The 20,461-nt window shown below is 37.2% G+C and overlaps 5 protein-coding genes across 5 annotated transcripts; all 5 read right to left on the reverse strand.

Annotated features, from left to right (window-relative positions):
* Nucleotides 1-167: 167 nt before the first annotated feature.
* Nucleotides 168-1,217, reverse strand: LOC135258045 (trace amine-associated receptor 4-like). The gene has a single exon (XM_064341241.1). The coding sequence runs from the start codon at nucleotides 1,215-1,217 to the stop codon at nucleotides 168-170; it is 1,050 nt and encodes a 349-aa protein (XP_064197311.1).
* A 3,565-nt stretch (nucleotides 1,218-4,782) lies between these two features.
* On the reverse strand, nucleotides 4,783-6,462 carry LOC135258007 (trace amine-associated receptor 4-like). The gene is made up of 2 exons (XM_064341204.1): nucleotides 6,326-6,462; nucleotides 4,783-6,145 (listed from the first exon to the last, which is right to left on the reverse strand). Exon 2 carries the CDS (start codon nucleotides 6,117-6,119, stop codon nucleotides 5,070-5,072), a length of 1,050 nt encoding a protein of 349 aa, XP_064197274.1. The 5' UTR covers nucleotides 6,120-6,145; nucleotides 6,326-6,462; the 3' UTR covers nucleotides 4,783-5,069.
* A 1,925-nt stretch (nucleotides 6,463-8,387) lies between these two features.
* Nucleotides 8,388-9,596, reverse strand: LOC135258046 (trace amine-associated receptor 4-like). Its single transcript, XM_064341243.1, has one exon. The coding sequence runs from the start codon at nucleotides 9,435-9,437 to the stop codon at nucleotides 8,388-8,390; it is 1,050 nt and encodes a 349-aa protein (XP_064197313.1). The 5' UTR covers nucleotides 9,438-9,596.
* A 1,779-nt stretch (nucleotides 9,597-11,375) lies between these two features.
* LOC135258008 (trace amine-associated receptor 4-like) lies at nucleotides 11,376-13,218 on the reverse strand. The gene has a single exon (XM_064341206.1). It carries the CDS (start codon nucleotides 13,208-13,210, stop codon nucleotides 12,164-12,166), a length of 1,047 nt encoding a protein of 348 aa, XP_064197276.1. The 5' UTR covers nucleotides 13,211-13,218; the 3' UTR covers nucleotides 11,376-12,163.
* A 4,653-nt stretch (nucleotides 13,219-17,871) lies between these two features.
* LOC135258009 (trace amine-associated receptor 1-like) lies at nucleotides 17,872-19,065 on the reverse strand. Its single transcript, XM_064341207.1, has one exon. The coding sequence runs from the start codon at nucleotides 19,044-19,046 to the stop codon at nucleotides 17,994-17,996; it is 1,053 nt and encodes a 350-aa protein (XP_064197277.1). The 5' UTR covers nucleotides 19,047-19,065; the 3' UTR covers nucleotides 17,872-17,993.
* Between the last annotated feature and the right edge of the window lie 1,396 nt (nucleotides 19,066-20,461).

Below are 20,461 nucleotides of genomic sequence, written 5' to 3' on the forward strand. Positions count from 1 at the left end.
TGAAAAGCACCTCCCACTGAAACTATTTTAGCCATCAAAAAATGAATATGACATATTGCATGAGATTTAATTAAACTTGTCTGAGAGGTTAATTGCAAAAAATAGCAAATAGAAAAATGTGATCTCTTTACAACTGTATAGGAGAAACTGTTAAAGGCCTTTTATTATCATTTGTTCTCTGCGTATATGTTTAATAATGAAGAGCCATTCTGAAAAATCTGCCCTGATAAAAACATTTTAAATACCTTCCGGAACCAGGGATAGAAAAATCCATAAATGAGAGGGTTGCAGGTAGAATTAAAGTACGCCAACCATGAAAGAGCATCAAATACAACAGCAGGTGTAGAAAAATCAAGAAAAGGATCAACAATAAGCACCAGGAAAAATGGCAGCCAGCACAAGAGAAAGACCCCCAGAACAATGCTTAGAGTCTTTGCAGCTTTCCTCTCTTTTTGTTCAGATGTGCAGTCCTTTTTTTCATGCAGTGCTCTTGTCATTGCCATGCTGAAGTTGATCTTTCTGGCTTGCAATTTTGCAACATGGAAAATCTTCATATAGAGGCCTGTCATTACTGTACCTGGAATGAAGAAGGTCACAAAAGAAGCTATCACCCCCCCTTGCTTATTGAAAACATAAAAACAGGTGCCTGTGCAAGAGTTTATGAACAACTCCTCTATACCAACTAAATTAATTTCAGAGAGAATCACCCCAAACCCAGATGCAAAGGAAAACATCCAGGTGATTCCAACAAGGGCTGCTACCTTGTGCATGGTTACTGAGGTCCTGTACTGAAGAGGCTTGCAGATGGCCAAATATCTGTCAACAGATATGAGACCCAGGTACAAAAGAGATGCAATGCCCAGCGTGATGTCAAGGCTGGAATGAATCTTGCAAAATGTTTCTCCAAAATACCAACAGTTTTCCACAGATCTGATCATGCTATACGGCATAACAAAACCCCCCAAGAACCAGTCGGTGAATGCTAAAGAGAGGACGAGGAGGTTTGTTGGAGAATGGAGCTGTCTGAAATGAGAGATGGAGATGATGACCAGCAGGTTCCCACAGATAGTCATCAGAATGATGAAGGTTACAAATATATATACGGCCACCTTGATAAGGATTAGTGTTTGACTTCGTAGGCAGGATCCTTTCACTTGTGGAAAACAGTACGGTGTTTCTGCGGAATCTCCTGTCAAGTTACGACCCAGAACTTCCATCTTGAGAGACAATTCCAGTCCAGCATCTATAATAAATAAGTATTTGTATCACTATTTTCATCTTATACAGTACTTTTACAGTTATAACCATCACAATGTCATTGCACAATTACAATTAAAAATATGTTTCTGATTTTGTTGTTCTTTCAGTCATCTCAAAATCAGTAAATGAAATGACTATATGATGTAATGCTTACCTGATAAGTATGGATTATTGCTCAGCCAATGGCATTGAAGATAATCCTTTGTGAACTCCTGTGAGCAGTAAAATAGATAAAGCAGATATGTCTTAATTAGTCAATGTCAACATCCTGAGTTCCTTGAAAAAGGTTTTCTTTTGATTTCATCAGTCTTGCTTTTGATCATTTGTGAATTTTTAGACCAATTATATACCTGTGCAGCAAAAGGCAACACCCATCTGAATGACAAGAATGATGCATGAGAGAACCAATTGAACTGTTGTTTGTTGCTATGGGATACTCAGAAGGATGATCACTGATGAAGGCAACACTTGATGTTTTTTTTCCTCCTCCAAGAAAATGTTTAAATAATGTAATAATGGATCGTATTCTTTGTCTTCCTCTTTTTAAAAAAAGCCAATATATGGTTACCCTACTCGTGTTATATTTTTTCTTGCATTTGAGCAACAGTTGATCTACAAACAGGTGATCGATTGATTGAGTTGGAATGATTGAGTTCATTTGATAAATTAAAATACAAACACAGATAAGCCTATGGTACTTAATCTATGTGTGTTACGTCCCAAAAGCCATGCTGAGTTGTAATAACTGGAGACTAAAAATGAATGGTAACACAAATGAGTGCCACAAACCAGAAACAAAGTCAGCGCGTACATAACAATAACAAAAAAGATAAAGTTTATCACGAACATACTGTATGAAAACAGAACAGAACACATTACCATATGAAGGTTTATAGGATGTTTCAGGAAGAATAAAGGCCAGGGCTAAGCTACTCCTTAGTCTCTGCCTGCAGATTTAGTGTCACAAAGCTCCGTGTTTAAAGCCGCCTTGTGGCTAACAAGCCTTTAATGACTAGCTTGGTTGGTTAGTTTTGGACAGGTAGTTAGGGACTCAATGTACCTATTAGTCTGTAGCAGTCATTTCTGTTACCCTTAATCCAATAACTTCCCTCAGGGGCACGGGAAGGGGGGTGCTGAGGGTGCTGCAGCACCCCCTAGCTGCAGGCAGGAGGAGCACCTCCTGCCTGAAAAAAAAAAAAAAAAAAAAGTTAGTCGTTTTTTTAAGTATATATATTAAAACGATATAATAAATAATTTAGCTTTGGGGAAGAAAACAGAAAATGAAAAAAATGTGTTTGTTAGTTTTTAGTGATCACAGGCATGGCGATCTTGCTACGGGGTTCACGATGGCGTCAGTATGAAAGTTGTTACAATTGCAAACGCTTCAGTCATGATGCACAAGTTGACTAAGCGGACAAAGTAGCCTACAACATGGCGTAAAAATGCGTCTCAGATTTTTTCAAAACCAAAAATGCTAAAACATCCAGGACTGAGTTAGAAGATGCCGATACAGCACCTACTAAGACATGTTTGTTAATAACACTGTCACCGTGAAGTTAATGCTAGTGTTTGTTTATTCAGTCACGGTGTGTGTGTAGGCTGAGTTATTACCGTTATACAACAGAACTACATCATAATTAAAATCTAGTGAAAAAGCGGTGGTGTAAGTGTTTAACTTAGCTAGATTGCGTTGCTTTGAGCCATTTGCTAACAGGAAATAATACGTCAATTGTTTACCGTCGCTAGGCAACTTCATGCCAGCTAAATTTGATGCGGAATGATGCTGATATGTGCACTTTCAAAATAAAAACACAACCGTTGCTTTGGTCGATCTCTGATGGCTAATGTTACTTTTGTTTTCCTTCATTAGCTAGAGAAAACATAATCAATTGTTTTTCTTTCTTTCTTTCCTTCCTTCATTCAGATAAGCAATTGTGGGATGATTTTGCCGACGCTACTATTTCCAACAATGGAGTCCAATGAATGATTTGGGTTAGAATTATGTCAAACCTCAGAATTCTGGAGCATCTAGACCGTGTTTTGCATTTTTGATCTTGTATTTAAAAGACTCAAGGGTCAGTTTAACAAAAATAAGACTGTACATCACTTTCTATTAAAGTAATAAACACATGCTTTCATAATTTTGAATACCATTCATTGCCTGTCATCTTTAAGCATCTTTCTGTAAAATATGGGAAATTGATTAATTTTTTTAAATGATCATGACATCACACTTTTACATTCAGTTGGCAGAACCCCCTACTTAGAACGTCTTCCCCTGCCCCTGACTTCCCTATCCTTCTTGTCGGTCTGATTATTGCTCATTTGCAACAACACAACAAAACACACACAAACAAAATTGTTAAAAGAAATACAAAGCTCAGAATTATTGTTTTAAAGTAATTCATTCAGGAATAATGAGCAGGAACTGCCCACAAATCTGTTACATTTCCACAGTTGTCATGTAGTCATGAAAAACTGAAAACGTGTCAGAGGCATTATCACCATGGAGTTCTAAACCTATAATTTCTATAGCTGCAAAGCCCACGATTATTCTTCCCCACCCTAGTCTTTATCAACATCATCACACGATTGCATTGAATGAATTGTGTGTGATTATATGTTCAAAACAATTCAAACAATTCATATCACGACATAGCTCAGGAGGTAAGACCGATTGTCTGGCAGTCGGAGGGTTGCCGGTTCAAACCCCGCCCTGGGAATGTCGAAGTGTACTTGAGCAAGACACCTAACCAACCCTAACTGCTCTGGCGAATGAGAGGCATCATTGTAAAGCGCTTTGGATAAAAGTACGCTATAAATGCATCCATTTACCATTTACCATATCAAAGCTACAGTCAGTCAGTTGCTCAATAGCAATAGTAACCCCCCCCCCCGCCCCCACCCATTGCATATTGTCTGGTGGGGGATTTTTGTGAAGAAAATGGCACAAACTGCCTGTTTTGAAAACGTAATGGATGAAGGAGGATATCTATTGCATTCAAAGTATTGGAGTGAAAGTCTAAAAGTCTAAATGCCTAATCGCTTCGCTTTTGGTCTTACTAGTATTAAAGTATTTGCTATCAGATTGCAGGGGAGATCGGGGTCTGGTGTGCCCCATTTTGTCTTTTACGTTATTTCTAAGAGACTGCTTGCTCAAGAAAGACAACATTTTCAAATGAACAACTTGATACTGTCTAAGTTTTGTTGATGGCTTAATTCAGTCGCTAACGTGAAAGGCACATTTTGATTTCAAACAGAATGAGATGAATGCAGCAACTGCTCCTCCGTGTCTTGTGTGCATGGGTGGGGCCATTTGTGCCCCTTATCGTAAACAAAGACACAATATTATTTCATCATCTATTTATTTATTTCATTGCTTTTTTATTTATTTAATTATCAAAATATTTATTTAATTTTGTCACATTTGATCTTCCATAAAATTTCACCCACCTAAAGAATGGTTGTACGTAGGCCAGGTCACAATAGCATACATTTATAGTCATTAATTTAGAGTCCAAAACATAACTACATGTAAGAGTAATGTATTTCTTTGGCTCATTTATTATTCACATTTTATTTATTTTAAATTAATCTGTCACTTAAAAAGATATTTCCAATGACCAATTACCATTTGACTATTATGAAAATTACCTCCCTCTGAAACTATTTTAGTCATCAAAAATATTAATATGGCATATTGCATGAGATTTACTTAAACTTGTCTGAGAGGTTAATTTCATAAAATAGCAGGTAGAAAAATGTGATCATTTTACAACTGTATGAGAAACTCTTACAGGTATTTTTGATCACTTGTTCTCTGCGTAAATGTTTAATAATGAAGAGCCATTCTGAAAAATCTGCCCTGATAACATCATTTTAAACACCTTCTGAAACCAGGGATAGAAAAATCCATAAATGAGAGGGTTGCAGGTAGAATTTAAGTACGCCAACCATGAAAGAGCATCAAATACAATAGCAGGTGTAGAAAAATCAAGAAAAGGATCAACAGTAAGCATCAAGAAAAATGGCAACCAGCACAAGAGAAAGACCCCCAGAACAATGCTTAGAGTCTTTGCAGCTTTCTTCTCTTTTTGTTCAGATGTGCAATACTTTTTTTCAGGCAGTGCTCTTGTCATTGCCATGCTGCAGTTGATCTTTCTCGCTTGCAATTTTGCAACATGGAAAATCTTCATATAGAGGCTGGTCATCACTGTACCTGGAATGAAGAAGGTCACAAAAGAAGCTATCACCCCCCCTTGCTTATTGAAAATATTTAAACAGGTGCCTGTGCAAGAGTTCATGAATAACTCCTCTATGCCAATTAAATTACTTTCAGAGAGAATCACCCCAAACCCAAATGCAAAGGAAAACATCCAGGTGATTCCAATAAGGGCTGCTACCTTGTGCATGGTTACTGAGGTCCTGTACTGAAGAGGCTTACAGATGGCCAAATATCTGTCAACAGAAATGAGACCCAGGTGCAAAAGAGATGCAATGCCCAGCGTAATGTCAAGGCTGGAGTGAATCTTACAAAATGTTTCTCCAAAATACCAACAGTTTTCCACAGATCTGATCATGCTATACGGCATAACAAAACCCCCCAAGAACCAGTCGGTGAATGCTAAAGAGAGGACGAGGAGATTTGTTGGAGAATGGAGCTGTCTGAAATGAGAGATGGAGATGATGACCAGCAGGTTCCCACAGATAGTCATCAGAATGATGAAGGTTACAAATATATATACGACCACCTTGATAAGGATTAGTGTTTGACTTCGTAGGCAGGATCCTTTCACTTGTGGAAAACAGTACGGTGTTTCTGCAGAATCTCCTGTGAAGTTACGACCCAGAACTTCCATCTTTGGAGACAATTCCAGTGCAGCATCTATAATGAACAAGTATTTGTATCATTATTTTCATATTTTTTTAAAGATAAACTTCACTGACAGTTATAACCATCACAATGTCATTGTACAATTACAATTAAAAAGATGTTTCTGATTCTGTTGTTCTTTCAGTCATTTCAAAATCAGTGAATGAAATGACTATATGATGTAATGCTTACCTGATAAGTATGGATTATTGCTCAGCCAGTGGCATTGAAGATAATCATTTGTGAACTCCTGTGAGCAGTAAAATAGATAAAGCAGATAAGTCCTAGTTAGTCAATGTCAACATCCTGAGTTCCTTGAAAAAGTTTTTCTTTTGATTTCATCAGTCTTGCCTTTGATCATTTGTGAATTTTCAGACCAATTATATACCTGCGCAGCAAAAGGCAACACCCATAGAGGGGCGATATAGCTCAGGAGGTAAGACCGATTGTCTGGCAGTCGGAGGGTTGCCGGTTCAAACCCCGCCCTGGGCATGTCGAAGTGTCCTTGAGCAAGACACCTAACCCCTAACCTCTAACTGCTCTGGCGAATGAGAGGCATCAATTGTAAAGCGCTTTGGATAAAAGCGCTATATAAATGCAGTCCATTTACCATTTACCATCTGAATGACAAGAATGATGCATGAGAGAACCAATGTAACTGTTGTTTGTTGCTATGGGATACTCAGAAGAATGATCACTGATGAAGGGAACACATGATAATTTTTTTATTTTTTTCCTCCTGCAAGAAAATGTTTAAATATTGTAATAATGCATTACAATGGAGGACAAGCATATTCTTTGTCCTCTTATTCAAGGCCTGAAAACCTGGAGTTATCCAGGATGTAACATGAGAGAACGTGATGTAACAACAGCTTTACGTACCATAAATCTTACAGCATTTACTATGAATTTATAAGCAAACATTTGAAGTAGGCTTAAATTTACGGCAGCAATTTTGATATCAGTACTTTTAGTGGCAAGTCTAGATTTTGAAAGTCTTAATGACTAATAGACAGGGCTTTGTATGTGTGAGTAACTTGGCATTTTTGTACATTGAAAACATGTTTTTCTTCAGATACCATATATAAATTAACAAGTTGCCTAATATTATGTTCATAATCTGCCCACCTGCCCCATCTTCTTTTTAAAAAAAATCCAACGTATGGCTACCCTACTCATTTTATATTTTTCTTGCATTTGAGCAACAGTTGATCTATCAACATGTGATCAATTGATTGAGTTGGAATGATTGAGTTCATTTGATCAATTAAAATACAAACAGAGATATGCATATGGTACCTAATCTATCTGTGTTACATCCCAAATGCCATCCTGAGTTGTAATAACTAGAGACTAACAATGGACGGTAGCGCAATTCATACTCTTACAGTCGTCTCAGCCTGAAGATTTAGTGTCCCAAAGCTCAGTGTTTAAAGCTGCCTTGTGGCTAGCAAGCCTATAAAGACTAGCTCAGTTGGTTTGTTTTGGACAGGTAGTTAGGGACTCAAGGTACCTATTAGTTTGTAGCAGTTATTTCCATTACCTTTCTCCAATAACTTCCCTATCCTTCCATGTTGGCGATTTTTTGCTAATTTGCAACAACACAACAAAACACACACACACACACACACACACACACAAATAGTTAAAAGAAATACAAAGCGCAGAATTATTGTTTTAAAGTAATTCATTCAGGAATAATGAGCAGTAACCGCCCACAAATCTGTTACATTTCCACAGATGTCATGTAGTCATGAAAAACTGAAAACGTGTCAGAGGCATTATCACCATGGAGTTCTAAACCTATAATTTCTATAGCTGCAAAGCCCACGATTATTCTTCCCCACCCTTGTCTTTATCAACATCATCACACGATTGCATTGAATGAATTGTGTGTGATTATATGTTCAAAACACTTCAAACAATTCATATCAAATCTTCAGTCAGTCAGTTGCTCAATAGCAATAGTAATTAATTAGAGTCCAAAACATAACTACAAGTAAGAATGATGCTTATGCTATTCATGGCCTCATTTATCATTCACATTTAATTTATTTATGAATCTGTTGCTTCATTCTGATTAACCAATTGCAATTTGAATATTGTTAGTCATCACACACTCATTTTTGCCATCAAAAAATATGAGCATGAGCTACAGCATGATATTTACTTAAACCTATGAGAGCTTATCTGCATAAAATACCAAACAGAAAATTGGTATCTGTATATGACAAACTGTTAAGGGTCTTTTTTCTCACTTGCTCTCTGCATAAATGTTTAGTAATGAAGAGCCATTCTGAAAAACCTTCCCTGATATTATAATTTTAAAGACCCTCTGGAACCAGGGATAGAAGTATCCATAAATGAGAGGGTTGCAGGAAGAATTTAAGTACGCCAACCACATTAGTCCATCAAATACAACAGCAGGAGTAGAAAATTTAAAGAATGGATCCACAATGAGCACCATGACAAATGGCAACCAGCACAACAGAAAAACACCCAGTACAATGGCAAGGGTCTTTGCAGCCTTTTTCTCTCTCTGTTCAGATGCACAGTTCTTTTTATCTTGTTTTGCACCTGTCATTGTCAGGCTGCAGTTGATCTTTCTGGCTTGTACCTTTGCTACATAGAAAATATGCATATAGAGAACCATCATCACTGTGCATGGCATGATGAAGCCCAGAAAAGCAGCCATAAGCCCGCCTTGCTTATTGAAAAATAAAATACAGGTACCTGTGCAAGAATTTATAAACAGTTCTTCCACACCGATTAGATTAACTTTGGAGAGAATCACCCCAAACCCAAATGCAAAGGAAAACATCCAAGTGATTCCAATAAGGGCTGCTACCTTGTGCATGGTTACTGAGGTCCTGTACTGAAGAGGCTTACAGATGGCCAAATATCTGTCAACAGAAATGAGTCCCAGATGCAAGAGGGATGCAATGGACATCATGATGTCAACGCTGGAGTGTATCTTACAAAATGTTTCTCCAAAATACCAACAGTTTTCCACAGATCTGATCATGCTACATGGCATAATGAAAGCCCCCAAAAACCAGTCGGTGAATGCTAAAGAGAGGATGATGAGGTTTGTTGGAGAATGGAGCTGTCTGAAATGAGAGATGGAGATGATGACCAGCAGGTTTCCACAGACAGTAATCAGAATGATGAAAGCCATGCATATATACATGGCCACTTTGATGAGTATCACTGTTTGACTTCGTAGGCAGGATCCTTTCTGGTTAGGGAAACAGTATTGTATTTCTGCAGAATCTCTCGTCAAGTTAGGAGCAGGAATTTCCATCTTTGGAGACACTTCCAGTTAGTATCTATAACACAAATATTTGCAGGAAGGATTATTTTCATCCTTTTGGGACAGGGATAAACGTAAGATTCATTGATTAACTATTCATTAGTATTATACAATTACCTAAAACATTTTCACAAGATGTTTATGATTCTGTTGTTGTTTCAGTCATTTATGAATCTGTGAATTAAATGACTATTATGATACTATATAATAATATGTCCGCGGCATAATGTGTATTCTGCATTGGATCTGAAGTATATTATTCACAAAATTAACGTTATGTGTTCCTTTTTCATGATATAATGCTTACCTAATACATATGAACTATGTGTATCAGGTATATGTATGTGTGCTGAACCAAAGGTATTGACGATAAACGTATGTGAACTCCTGTGTACAGTCAAATAAAGCAGATAAGGATCAGCATTTGACTTTGTGGGCAGGATCCTTTCAGCCGTGGAAAACAGTACTGTGTTTTTGCAGAATCTTCCGTCATGTAAAGACTAAGAATTTCCATCTTTGGAGACGCTTCCAGTTGGTGCCTATAGTAAAATATACCTGAATGATTATCTTCCTCTTTTTAACGTCAATAAACATATTTTATTCATTCACTATAACAATATCATTTTACAAAAGCTTTTAATTAATGTATAAGATGTTTATGATTCTGTTGATATTTCAGTCATTCACAAGTCTTTAAATGAAATAATTCAGTTTGATAATTGAAGTTTTTTATTCACTTAGTTTACATTATGCATTCATTTTCATTATTCCATGCTTACCTGATAAGTGTGTATTATTAGTCATCCAATAGTACTGATGGTAAAACAAGGAATCTTCTGTGTGCAGTAAAACAGATAAAGCAGATATTTTCTTGGCAATCATGTGAACATCCTGTTTCCTTGGAAAGGTTTAATTTAATTTGATCTATCAATCTCTAAGCCTGTAATCAGTAGTGAGTTTTCAGATCAGTTATATACCCAAACAGAAAAACGTGACACCCATCTGAATGACAAGAATGACGCATGAGAGAAGCAATGGAACTGTAGTTTGTTGCTATGGGATACTCAGAGGAGTTATCACTGATGAAGGCGACACTTGAATTTTCTTTTTTTGCTCCTGCTTTGCTTTGGCAAGAAAATATGTTTAAATAATTTAATAACACATTGCAATGTAGGCTAAAAGTATGTTTTGTCCTCTTTTGCAAGTCCTACAAACTTGAGTTGTCAGGTTATTTTTTTAAATGGAGGAGTGAGGAGTGCATATGCATCAGCTGCAGTGCTTCTTGCACAGGTTAGAGGTGGCCCAGCAATGACTTGACATGCCCAGTTAGTAATTCTACATTGGAGACAGAAAAAATGGAAAATAGTTCCAATAAAGTTGGCCCAACAGTTGAGGCCTGTATATTTCAGGCATACTATTTTGGCCCTCAAACTGTATATGCTGGCTCTGAGTGTATATTTCATGCATTGTGGACCTGGTGACCAGACCCCAAATACATATTGGTGCAGCCTAGACCTCTGGTTATAGCAGTAGCCTGAGAAATGGTTGGATTTGAGCAAGATAGCAAATAATCTTTTTTTTTTAATTTTTTTTAATTAAGAGTAAAAAAAGTACAGTTAAGAAAGATGAATTCCTTGGTCATTTATCATTAAGGCTCCCTGTATGTCACAAAAAAATATTGGCTGAAGTCGCAGAGCAGTCAGAAAAGTTGCTGAAAATAATGGAAAAGTTAAAAGTGGAAGAAATCACAGTTTTCTTTTTTGAATATCAATTCCTTTAATTAATAGATCTCATGCGCTGCAGGAAATGATTGAAATAACATGCACAACTGTAGCAACAGTAACAAGTGCTTAAAGTAAAAAAATAAATAATTAATGAGCAGTTGCCAGCTGCTAGCAACAGATATAGAACAAGTAAAATACATGCTTTTTTGCCTCTAACAGAATGTTGTTAGAAAGGGAGCATGGGCAATTTGCATTACAAAAATAAGAAAAACACAGGTACCATGTGTTTGTTTATTTTTCTGTAAAGATTTGGTACAACATGTGGTAGGCTACATTGCAAGGTTTGAGTCTTTGATGAAGCGCCTGTTGTCAGTGACAGGGGATGTTATTGTAAACAGGGGAAGGAGTGCTGGGCAACAACACTGTTGACAGTAGCCATCAAACATCTGATTGCAACAACTGATTAGGATGGGAAACTTGGTCCCAGCACATTCCGTAATCTGTATACATTGTCATTCATAGTTTCTCCCAGCATTTGGCAATATTAAAATACATAGGCCTGAACAAATCACACTGTAGACTGTAATGTTATTGTTGACAGTTACCATCCAAAACTGTCGAAAAATCACAGAAAGCACTAAAAGGGGGGAAATCGTGGAAATGGAAAAAACAGGAAGTCACGCAACAGCTATAAAATGACAAAAATCATGGAATCCATGACTCCCATAACTTCCGTGAAAGACACCCCAGCCTTATTTATCATTCATATTTCATCTTATTTGGTTATTTCTAATTACTATGGCTGGGTGTGTGTAACAGGAAATATTCTCTATTGTCTGACTGTTGGCTGCATTAAGGTTGACAGTTACAGAAAGTCCCAGAAAGCACTAAAACCAGGGGCAATCACAAGTTTGAGAGCTGCATAAAATGTCCAAGACAAAAATGTGATCTCTTTATAATTGTATATGAGAAACTGTTAAGTGTCTTTTGGTATCAATAATTCTCTGAATAAATATTTAATAATGAAGAGCCATTCTGAAAAACCTTCCCTGATATAATAATTTTAAACACTCTCTGAAACCAGGGATAAAAAAATCCATAAATGAGAGGGTTGCAGGTAGAATTAAAGTACCCCAACCATACAAGAGCATCATATACAACAGCAGGAGTAGAAAAATCGAAGAATGGATCAATAATGAGCACCATGACGAATGGAAACCAGCACAACAGAAAAGCACCCAGTACAATAGCCAGGGTCTTTGCAGCCTTTCTCTCTCTGTGTTCAGACGTGCACTTTTTATCACATTGTGCTGTTGTTATTGCCAAGCTGCATTTGATTTTTATGGCTTGCACTTTTGCAACATAGAAAATCTTCATGTAGAGGGCTATCATCACTGAGCCTGGAATGAAGAAGCCCACAAAAGCAGCCATCATTCCTCCTTCTTTATTAAAAAACAAAATACAGGTGCCTGTGCAAGAATTTATAAACAACTCCTCCACACCGACTAGATTGACTTTGGAGAGAATCACCCCAAACCCAAATGCAAAGGAAAACATCCAGGTGATTCCAATAAGGGCTGCTACCTTGTGCATGGTTACTGAGGTCCTGTACTGAAGAGGCTTACAGATGGCCAAATATCTGTCAACAGATATGAGACCCAGGTGCAAGAGGGATGCAATGGACATCATGATGTCAATGCTGGAGTGTATCTTACAAAATGTTTCTCCAAAATACCAGCAGTTTTCCACAGATCTGATCATGCTATATGGCATAATGAAAGTCCCCAAGAACCAGTCGATGAATGCTAAAGAGAGGATGATGAGGTTTGTTGGAGAATGGAGCTGTCTGAAATGAGAGATGGAGATGATGACCAGCAGGTTCCCAAAGACAGTCATCAGAATGGTGAAAGCCATGAACATGTACATGGCTGCTTTGATGAGTATCAGTGTTTGACTTCGAGGGCAGGATCCTTTCTGGTGTGGGAAACAGTATTGCGTTTCTACAGAATCTCCCGTCAAGTTAAGACCCAGGCTCCCCATCTCTGGAGACGTTCCCAGTGGGTCTCTGGAACAACATTTTTCAATGATTATTTTCCTTGATAAACACGTTTTACTGATTTACTATAACAAAATCATTATACAATTTAATATAATAATTTAATAAAAATATTTATTATTACATTGGTATTTCAGCCATTCACACGTCTTTGAAATAACTATACCAAATTGATAACTGAATTATTTTATCCACTTAGTCTACACTGTGTTCATTTTCATGATTCCATCCTTACCAGATAAGTATGTATTATTGGTCATCCAGTGGCATTGAAAATAGCACTGATGATAAATTCCTGTGTGCAGTAAAACAGATAAAGCAGCAATCCCCTTCAATCATTCAGTCGTGAACATCCTCTTTCTTTGAAAAGGCTTCATATCATTTGATCATTCAGTCTGTAAGGCTACGATTTGTACTTATTTTTCAGACTAATTATATACCTAAACAGCAAAAGGCGACACCCATCTGAATGATGAAAATGACGTATGTGAGAAACAATGGAACTGTTGTTTGTAGCTATAGGATGCTCTGGAGTATTATCACTGATGAAGGCAGCAGTTCCCCCCTTCTTTCTATTTTTCTCCTGCTTTCCTCTTGCAATAAAGCAGGTCCTCTTTTGCAAGTCCTACAACCTTGGTGTCGTCCAGGTCATTGTTGAAATTCCAACAACAGTTTTAACATTACGTAACACAAATGTTACTTAATTTTACATTAATTTATATGAGTTTATATATAAGTCTTTCAACTACACTTAAATTAACCTCAGCATTAAATCCCGCAACCAATACCCAATACTGAAAATAGAAAGGTATGATTTAAAGCATATTCAGTAAATGTTGAAATATTTTTTAAAACATCCAGAAACCCCAGAGACATTATGACAAACTATTTTTTTTAGCACAAGGCATGTGGTGAGCAGTCATACTGGCGAAGTTGTATTTTTGCCATGGATTTTGACAAGTCTGAGCCCATTTGGTAAGTTGGTGACTTGCGTGCACTGAAGTGGTAGAAGAGATGCAGTCGAGGTGTCAGTGAAGACCAAGCAGCGCATTGCAATTTTAGTACAGCGGATTTCAGTGTTGCTGTCAGCGTAGTCTGCCATTCGGGCTTGTGCTATCCGCCTGCTCAGACCAGGTCTATTTCGAAAGTCATCGCCCAGTTCAAGGCTTTCCCAAGCAATGCGCACATGATCATAATCTATTCAAAATGTCTGGAATTTTGATTTGTGAAAAGAACAAGGACCTTGAATGTGATCTACTGAATTTAATTCAGTTTTTATTTGTTTATGTCCTTATACTGCACTCTGATCCCAGGGTACTGTATTCCACTCTTTTTCTTTCACTCCACTGTAATGAGAAGAATGACAATAAACTTGAACTTGAACAATCTTTCCTTTTGAGTATGTGATGGTAGTTAAAATAATAGCTACATGCAGGCTACAACATTAGTTATCTCCACATTAGATTGCTGAAAAATTAAATTCATGTCATGCTATCCGTGTAGCCTGTAGGCTATACATTAAAAATGGACGAGCCAAGAACAATAATTGTAACTTCACCATACTTCAGGAGTGCCATTTGGAAATATTACAGGTTCTATCCCATCGAAGACAAAATAATAAACAAGAAGAGAGTTTCCTGCAATGTATGCAAGCTGAAACTAACCCTCCAGGCTGACACGTTATTCACGTCCCAAGGAGATTGGTCAGTAAGTAAGCTGTGAATTAATTATGGACTCATGCATAGGCTTCCCAGACATCCTCTTTTTTTCTTATTTAATTTTTGCGACTGAAAATATCCATCCAGGTGGGATTTCTAAATTCCAAAAGCGTCAAATTGTTTGCTTATTTTATATACATATATAAATAAACAAATATTATGCCAAAATATTATGCTCATAATCTGCCCACCCACCGCATTGTTTTTGTAATCCAACACATGGATACCCTACTCACGTTATAGTGTTTCTTTCTTGCCAAGGTGGGCATAAACTTGGCACATATATTCACCCTCGATTACATACCTAGTAATCGATAAGGTTACAAACATATGTCTACAGGGCTTGACATTAAAAACCCACCACCTGCCAAATGTGTGACCTTTTGGTAGCATTTTCTATGAAAACTAAAAGTTATTTTACAAAAGGTATCTGAAATAAGTCAATTTGAAGTGATACTAGATGATACTACAACTCTCATGAGCACTGGGTGCACACTGTGTGCTCATCCCATTGGCCCATCAAGTTTGCTCTCTCGTCTCTTGCCTCTTCAGTTGAGCTGGGAATATAATTGATAAGAAGGAGAACTCATCCGAAACCATTGCCAAACATGGCGCCACATAAAAACTGTGTATACTCATTGTGGCTTTTAACTTTTTGTTTAGGTGACACTCCACACTAGTGGAGAGCGCAAATTCAGATTCCGCAGCTGTGATTGGAAAAACACGGAACGGATAACAATTGCTGCTCCAAACAAAAAAAAGACCAATAGCTCAGCAATGGAGCATTAACTTTGACAGATGGACTTCCGTGATTTCAGAGTTTTGGTTTATTTAGCACTGCAAAAAAAAAAAAAAAAAAATGAGAAGAAAATAGACTTTTTGCAATGTTCGGTTTAGCCCTGTGGCATACAATCCATGAGCCTACACGGGTGTAGTTATTTTCTCAGCACCAATACTAAACTTGTTAGAACCATATCGAATCTCATATCGATGTTTCAGTGCCAGTGGGCAACATAATAGCTACTTCTCTACTTGGTCTACTTTTCATCAAAGATTGTGAAATGCATCACCCTGTTGGCCATACAGTAGGATACTAAACTCTAATCCCTCAAATTATTGACCAATTGGAGCCTTATTTCAAAATATTTACTCTCAAATATGGCTGCCAACAAATGTAAAAATGAAAATCTTTTTTAAGTTTGAAATAACTCACAAACGGAAAGTGAAGCTCATTTTATCACATGAAAAGAAGTAGACTACTTTAGGCTACAAAACTGTAAATAGTAGGCTAGGCTATACTTTGCACAGTTCTCATTATGATTATCAAAATTCTGGTGTTTATGAATAAAGACAACTTTGGTGAATGGATTAACTTGTATTTGTGATTTTGATTGTGTCACACATAAATTTGTCCAAATGCACCATTGAATGCTTGATTAGTCAAAATGTTTGAGTAAAATATCAATGCATGCTTGAAAATGAATTATTGGTTTTACTTTAAAATTATGGACAGCCGCTGCACGCAATATTATTATATATAGGCCAACTGAGTAAGTTTAGATTGCAATTTTATACATTTCCTTGTGAAACAAATGCACTATTAGAGTGACAGTATCCATTTTTTTTGTGATAGCAATACAAAATGGATGTGCAGATGGCAGTAGTAGACCACTGACATTTGCACCCTCCCTCTTATAGGGAATGAAAAGAGGTAATTTTATTGGCTATGAGTGAATTCAGCTACTACACACCAACTGATATCTTATTCATCATAATCTAGCCCGTTATAGACCTGCGTCATGCGCTTCCAGTTGTACGCTCCTTGCCAGTATGACATTCAGTAGCCAGGCCCAATGCATCCATACGCCATGCCAATGACTGCGCCCGTGCACCTTGCGGCATTGATTCAAGAAACTGGTACCCTTAGTCTGTGTCAGCAGATTAAGTGTCCCGAAAGCTACCTGTTCAAAGCTACTCGGTACTCGAAAAGCCTTCGAAGACTAGTCGGGTTATTTAATTTTGAATAGGTAGTTAGGGACTGGAGTTGCTTATTAGTCTGCAGCAGTCATTTCCATTTCCCATTCCCCACTCATTTCCCTTATCATTTTTCCTGTTACGGTCTGACCTAGACCGGGTCGTAACAGTGGACCATGGAAATTGGCAGTGCGCAGGAACGAAAAGAGCATGGGTCTTATAGGGAATGAAAAGAGGCAATTTCATTGGCTATGATTGAATTCAGCGGCAACACACCCGTATTCACCCTAATCCAGCCCGTTTTCCAGCTGTGCCGCACTCTTGAGCTGTGTCCTCCTCGCCTCTGGTCACAAAAATGCCAACATTCTTTAGCCACACCCAGTGCACCCATGTGCTGCTCCACTGAGTGCATCCATGTGCCTTTCAACATTGATTCTGGAAAACAGAGCCCTTAGTGATATTTTAGGCTACTTACTTACTTACTTACTTTTTTCCTGAAATGGACCAGAGCGAAATTCTTCTTTAACATTGGTGTTCTGTTTCACAGTTTTGCTAGATGTACACCAGATTTCATGAAAATCGGTCAACTGTTATAGGAGAAGAAGCATTTAAAGTGTTTTTAACTAAGTACAAAAAGGAAAATAATGCAAATAATAATGCAAATAATAATAATAATAATATGTAAAAAGTTAGGTATTACCTTGCATACCTGTTAACAAGGCCACAAATATTTAATAGCCCCCATATTTAATTATTTGGAGGCTAGGCTAGGATTAAATTGCACCAAACTGAGGAATGGTTGTAGATGGGCTAGGTCACAAAAGCATATACTTATGCTTGCTCATTTCCAAAGCATAACTACAAGTCAGAATGAGGCAATTTATGGTCACATTTATCATTCACATTTTATTTATTTTTGTTTTAATTAATCTTTTTTTTAATGACCAGTTATTATTTGAATATTGTCAATCATCACATGCTTAACAATTTCAGTAATATGAAAAATATGAGTATGAGATAAAATACCAAATAGAAAAACGTGATCTGTATATGACAAACTGTAAAGGGTCTTTTGTTATCGCTTGTTCTCTGCATAAATGTTTAGTAATGAAGAGCCATTCTGAAAAACCTTTCCTGATATTATAATTTTGAACACCCTTCTGAACCAGGGATAGAAGTATCCATAAATGAGAGGGTTACAGGAAGAATTAAAGTACGCCAACCACATTAGTCCATCAAATACAACAACAGGAGTAGAAAAATTGAAGAAAGGATCAACAATTAGCACCATCATAATTGGCAGCCAGCACAACAGAAAGACACCAAGTACAATGGCAAGGGTCTTTGCAGCCTTTTTCTCTCTCTGTTCAGGTGCACAGTTCTTTTTGTCTTGTTTTGCACCTGTCATTGTCAGGCTGCAGTTAATCTTTCTGGCTTGTACATTTGCAACATATAAAATCTTCATATAGAGAACCACCATCACTGTGCATGGCATGATGAATCCCAGAAAAGCAACCACCAGCCCCCCTTGCTTATTGAAAAATAAATAACATGTTCCTGTGCAAGCGTTTATGAACAACTCCTCCACACCAACTAAATTCATTTTAGAGAGAATCACCCCAAACCCAAATGCAAAGGAAAACATCCAGGTGATTCCAATAAGGGCTGCTACCTTGTGCATGGTTACTGAGGTCCTGTACTGAAGAGGCTTGCAGATGGCCAAATATCTGTCAACAGAGATGAGACCCAGGTGCAAGAGGGATGCAATGGACATCATGATGTCAACGCTGGAGTGTATCTTACAAAATGTTTCTCCAAAATACCAACAGTTTTCCACAGACCTGATCATGCTACATGGCATAATGAAAGCCCCCAAGAACCAGTCAATGAATGCTAAAGAGAGCATGATGAGGTTTGTTGGAGAATGGAGCTGTCTGAAATGAGAGATGGAGATGATGACCAGCAGGTTCCCACAGACAGTCATAAGAATGATGAAACCCATGCATATATACATGGCCACTTTTATGATTATCAGTGTTTGACTTCGTAGGCAGGATCCTTTCTGGTGTGGGACACAGTATTGCATCTCTGCAGAGTCTCCCGTCATGTTATGAGCAAGAATTTCCATATTTGGAGGCACTTCCAGTTAGTATCTATAACAAAAAAATATTTTTGTTATGTTTTCATCTTTTTAAAAGAGATAAACATTAGCTTCACATATGAACACTTATTATCATGGTACTAAAATTTTTCATAAGATATTTATGATTCTGCTGTTTCAGTCATTGATGATTCTTTAAATGAAATGGCTATAAAATATATTATATAATGTCCAAGGCATAATGTATATTATGCATTGAACAACTAAATTGTATTATTCCCTAGGTCTAAATTACATGTTTATTTTCATGATTTAATGGTTACCTGATTGGTATTGCTCAGCCAATGGTATTGAAGATAAACATATGTTAACTCCTGTGTCCTGTGCGCAATTATTTTCCCTTCAATCATGTGTACATCCTGTGGTCCGTGAAAAGGTTTAATTTCATTTGATCTGTTAGGCTATGATCTGTACTGATTTTTCAGACCAATTATATACCTAAATGGCAAAAAGTGACACCCATCTGAATGACAAGAATGACGTATGAGAGTGTAAGATGGTTTACAGAAGTGTGCCCCTTGTCAGACACCCAAAGGAAAACAGACTGTGTTTACTGTGTTGACATGGAGCCAGCAGGTGTAATACAGAGACAGTGCTCAGTTGCAAAACATTTCTACTGGATTAGCATTATTTAACCTTAGGTTCTCCGTAATTCAGTGTGATCATGTTTGGTATTGTTGTAACACCATTGTATATTGCCATTATTGAACATACTGTATAAAAAACTGCATTCACTTTAACCTGGCAATAGCCGTTAATTACGCATGTAACACAAGTAACCAAAATGCTCATTGATTAATATTTATGAAAGAAACACATCGGCATGGATTCAATAATTTTTCCTTTACCAGGAATGACTAATAAATGAGAAGTGTATGTCATATTTTAAAATGGAAGTGTTTTTAATGGGCTATTGTACAGGACAGACCTACTAATTGTCTGTATGTAGGTACACGATATATAAGGCTAGCTAACTTTAATTTAGAAATGTGGCATTGCAGGGTGGCTACAGTCGCCAAGTTAAAACGTAGTTACCAGTACAGGCACATTGTGACTGTTTTGACTTAAAGAAAATTGATATACTTGCCATGAGGAATTCATTATGTTGTGACAGTATCTATACGACTGGTAACATTACCTACTGGACTGTAATGCAAGGCTGATTGTAGTGCTTAATGTCAGAGCCATCTGTGGTAACGTTATACACTCAGTCTGTCGTCTTGTTAGCAAGGTAGCTAATGTTAAACTCGGTCAAAACGGCGAAAGTGGAACAGTCTAAATTATGGGTGTATTTTATAAATGAGTTTCCCGGAAAGATTTCACAGATGCAAAAGCAACAGTTTAAATGTTTCATTTTTAGTTAGCCAGCAATCCAGTGTGAT

The sequence above is a fragment of the Anguilla rostrata genome, chromosome 6 (genome assembly GCF_018555375.3).
Source record: "Anguilla rostrata isolate EN2019 chromosome 6, ASM1855537v3, whole genome shotgun sequence".
Taxonomy (NCBI): Eukaryota; Metazoa; Chordata; class Actinopteri; order Anguilliformes; family Anguillidae; genus Anguilla; species Anguilla rostrata.

What these genes read in the sequence shown, in the direction of transcription:
- LOC135258045 (XM_064341241.1), bottom strand. Translation starts at nt 1,217, where the DNA reads ATGGAAGTTCTGGGTCGTAACTTGACAGGAGATTCCGCAGAAACACCG.
- LOC135258007 (XM_064341204.1), bottom strand. Translation starts at nt 6,119, where the DNA reads ATGGAAGTTCTGGGTCGTAACTTCACAGGAGATTCTGCAGAAACACCG.
- LOC135258046 (XM_064341243.1), bottom strand. Translation starts at nt 9,437, where the DNA reads ATGGAAATTCCTGCTCCTAACTTGACGAGAGATTCTGCAGAAATACAA.
- LOC135258008 (XM_064341206.1), bottom strand. Translation starts at nt 13,210, where the DNA reads ATGGGGAGCCTGGGTCTTAACTTGACGGGAGATTCTGTAGAAACGCAA.
- LOC135258009 (XM_064341207.1), bottom strand. Translation starts at nt 19,046, where the DNA reads ATGGAAATTCTTGCTCATAACATGACGGGAGACTCTGCAGAGATGCAA.